The 3,636-nt window shown below is 36.5% G+C and overlaps 1 protein-coding gene across 1 annotated transcript; it reads left to right on the top strand.

The window, feature by feature from the left end:
* Window positions 1–684: 684 nt before the first annotated feature.
* Window positions 685–2,202, top strand: LOC141674773 (uncharacterized). The gene has a single exon (XM_074481473.1). The coding sequence runs from the start codon at window positions 685–687 to the stop codon at window positions 2,200–2,202; it is 1,518 nt and encodes a 505-aa protein (XP_074337574.1).
* The last annotated feature ends 1,434 nt before the right edge of the window (window positions 2,203–3,636 follow it).

Genomic DNA, 3,636 nt, shown 5'->3' with positions numbered 1-3,636 from the left:
TTAACAAATCCCGAATTTTTTATATAGAGTTATCGACTATATAGTTCGAAAGTAACCACTGAATGCACATATAGTATATGATTACAATGTAACAAATTAAAAGAAGACACTTGTAATTTATTTCATAAACAATTAGTGATATTTAAATATATATTTAATAATGTAAGTTTTAACATGTCAATTGTTCCTCTTGTTGAAACGATTGTCCTGAGTTTTAAATAAACCAAGAAACGAAATTCTTTTACTTTAAGAAAATTTCTATTTTTTTCAAAAAAAATATAAGTGGGAACACTGGGGAAAGAGGGGGAAAGTGTAAATAATTTTGACTAGCAATAAAGTAGTTTGACTAGCATTATTATACGTGATCATTGTCTGTCTGAAGTATCTATGTTTTATTATGCCTCTTTTACTGTCTCCTTCATACACCATTTCTTAACCATATATTTGTCTCAGTTCTTTGATGTCTGAAGTAATCCAGGGGAACTTCACTTTGCTGAACTCAGGTAAGTTTCTGCTGAATTCATATCAATTTGGGGATTTGGTGTTTATATCGATTTGGAGAACTTGAAATTAGGGTTCATATCTATTTGGAGAATTTTAATAAGGGTCCATATCGAGTTTAATGGAATATATATGTTTGTGGAATTTGAGCAAAAGAATGGGTTTAAACTTGGTTGAGTAAAAATGGATAGATCTTGGTTGAAAGCAGATAGAAGAACACAAGAATTTAAACTTGGAGTGGATGAATTGTTAAATTTTGCATTTCTGAATGGGTTTAAACAAAATAAAATTAGTTGTCCATGCTTAAGATGCGCTCATAGTAAATCTTGGAATGCTCAGACTGTTAAGGATCATCTTTATCAATATGGTATTGATCAAACCTATACGTGTTGGATATGGCATGGAGAGTCAAATTATGTACAGAGTCATGTAGTTTCTGAACAGGAATCATCCGTTGATCCTACAAACATGAGAATGGGGCAGGATATTATCGATGATGAGGATATTTCGTTAGATTCTTCTGATTTTATGAATCATGTTCAAGGTGAAAATGAACCACTTTATCCTGGATGCGAGAGTTTTACAAAAATGAGAGCTTTAGTCAAGTTGTATAATTTAAAAGCAAAACATGGTATTTCTGATAAATGCTTTTCCGATGTCCTTCTTTTGCTTGCATCAATGCTTCCGGAAGGCAACAGTATGCCTTCATCTTTTGGTGAAGCCAAGAAAACTTTATGTACTTTAGGCATGGATTATGAAAAAATACATGTGTGTCCGAATGATTGTCTCTTATACCGCGGTGAGAGGGACGAAGATGAGACGATTTGCCGAATATGTGGGGAATCTAGATGGAAGTTAAACAAGAAAGGAGAAGAATTGGAAGGGATCCCTGCTAAGGTTCTGTGGTACTTTCCATTGATACCAAGATTGAGAAATTTGTTCAATACAGCTCAGATTGCGAAGGACATGACTTGGCATAAAACCGAGCGACAAAATGATGGTAAAATTAGACATCCGGCTGACTCAAAGACATGGAAGGATGTCGATCAAAGGTGGCCTGAGTTTGCTGCAGAGGCTAGGAACCTTCGGTTAGCTTTATCCTCCGATGGATTTAATCCTTTCCATGGACCAGGAAGTGATCACTCAACATGGCCTGTGTTGCTTTCAATTTACAACCTCCCACCTTGGCTTTGTATGAAGAGAAAGTACATTATGCTAAGTCTATTGATATCCGGACCAAATCAGCCTGGAAATGATATTGATGTATACCTTCAACCACTTATAGAAGATTTGCAGAAATTGTGGCATGGGAAACAAGTTTATGATGCATTTAAGAAAGAGTCTTTCATACTAAGAGGAATTTTATTGTGGACAATTAGTGATTATCCAGCCTTAGGAAACTTGTCGGGTAACATCATTAAAGGATATAATGCTTGTGTAGTTTGTGTTGATAAAACAAAAGCTACCAGGTTGGCTACTTACAAAAAGACGGTGGTTATGAGACATCGTAGATGGCTGCCCAGAAATCATCCATATCGAAGGCAAAAATCAGCCTTTGATAACACCATGGAGAAGTTATCAGAACCTATTCCTTTAACTGGAGAGGAGGTGTTAGAAAGGGTACTACCACTAGCGGACCATGTTTATGGTAAGACACAAAACCAACCTCGGTGGAAAAAAGGGGAACCTCGACCAATTTAGAAAAAGATGTCTATATTTTTTCAGCTTGAGTACTGGAAGTTTTTGCCAGTTCGCCATACTCTCGATGTGATGCATATAGAAAAAAATATATGCGAGGCTTTAACCGGTACATTGCTAAATATTCCCGGGAAGACAAAAGATAGAGAATCTGTTCGTATTGATATGGCTGAAATGGGAATAAGAATGGAGCTGAGACCAAAAAATTCTGGAAAAAAAGAGAAGTTACCGATGGCATCTTGGAACTTATTGCATAAAGAAAAAAAGATTGTCTGCTCGTCCTTGATTGGCATGAAGTTACCTGATGGTTTTTGTTCGAACCTTAAGGGTATAGTATCAATGGACACTCTGCGACTTGTTGGAATGAAATCTCACGACTGTCACACAATGTTGCATCACTTGCTCCCCATCGCACTTCGGTCAGTACTTCAAAAACAAGTCAGGTGCACTATTATCAGGTTTTGCCTTTTTTTCAAGGCAATTTGTAGTAAAATCATTGAGGTCGATAAATTAGAAAAAATGCAGTCTCAATTGGTGGAGACCTTATGCCAGCTAGAAAAGCACTTCCCCCCTTCCTTGTTTGATGTAATGATCCATCTCTCAGTTCATCTTGTAAGAGAAGTTGAGCTTTGTGGTCCTATCTTCCTACGTTGGATGTATCCTTTCGAGAGATATATGAAGACGTTCAAGGGATATGTTCGAAACAGGGCTCATCCGGAAGGTTGCATCGCTGAGGCCTATATTGCAGAAGAGGCGGTTGAGTGTTTAGTTAATTTTGAAGAACCAACAGTTGGGTTACCGGGAAGGGATAAGAACAAGGAGAAATACAGACCCTTATCTGGTGCAACAATGATAAAGCCGAGCATCAAGGATTTGCACCAAGCACATCTGTGTCTTCTTCAAAACAGTAATGAATTGACCCCATATTTCAAGTAAGTTTCTTTATTTAGATTTCTGATTTTTCAGTAATAAATACATCTGTTTTTTGTTCCATGATTTTATGATTTTTTTCAACAAAAGCTGAAATTGATTTACTCATAGTGAACATATGGCCTTCTTGGTGGCAAGATATCCATTACATGAAAATGATGAAGAATGGCTTAAGAACAAGCAAAATGAAACATTCCCTAATTGGTTTCAAAAGAAGGTAATAGCTAGACAATAATTTTTTTCTAATTTAAAGAAATCAAGTAAATGTCTAATTGCTTTAGTATTTTATTTTTTGGACAGATTTCGTCAGAATTGCTTGATGTGAAAAGTATGGTATCTAAGGAGGTAATGTGGCTTGCAGAAGGGCCTAACAAGTATGTCCCTACATTCAGTGGCTACAAAGTCAATGGTGTTACCTACAGCACAAAAGATCGTGATGATACGCGACAAGTTCAATGCAGCGGTGTTTGTGTTCATGCTGATACAATGCTCGTGCAGGATAAGGAT

Source organism: Apium graveolens, chromosome 7 (assembly GCF_009905375.1).
Source record: "Apium graveolens cultivar Ventura chromosome 7, ASM990537v1, whole genome shotgun sequence".
Taxonomy (NCBI): domain Eukaryota; kingdom Viridiplantae; phylum Streptophyta; class Magnoliopsida; order Apiales; family Apiaceae; genus Apium; species Apium graveolens.
The sequence above is the reverse complement of the archived record's forward strand: the minus strand, read 5'-3'. Positions and strand labels throughout refer to the sequence as shown.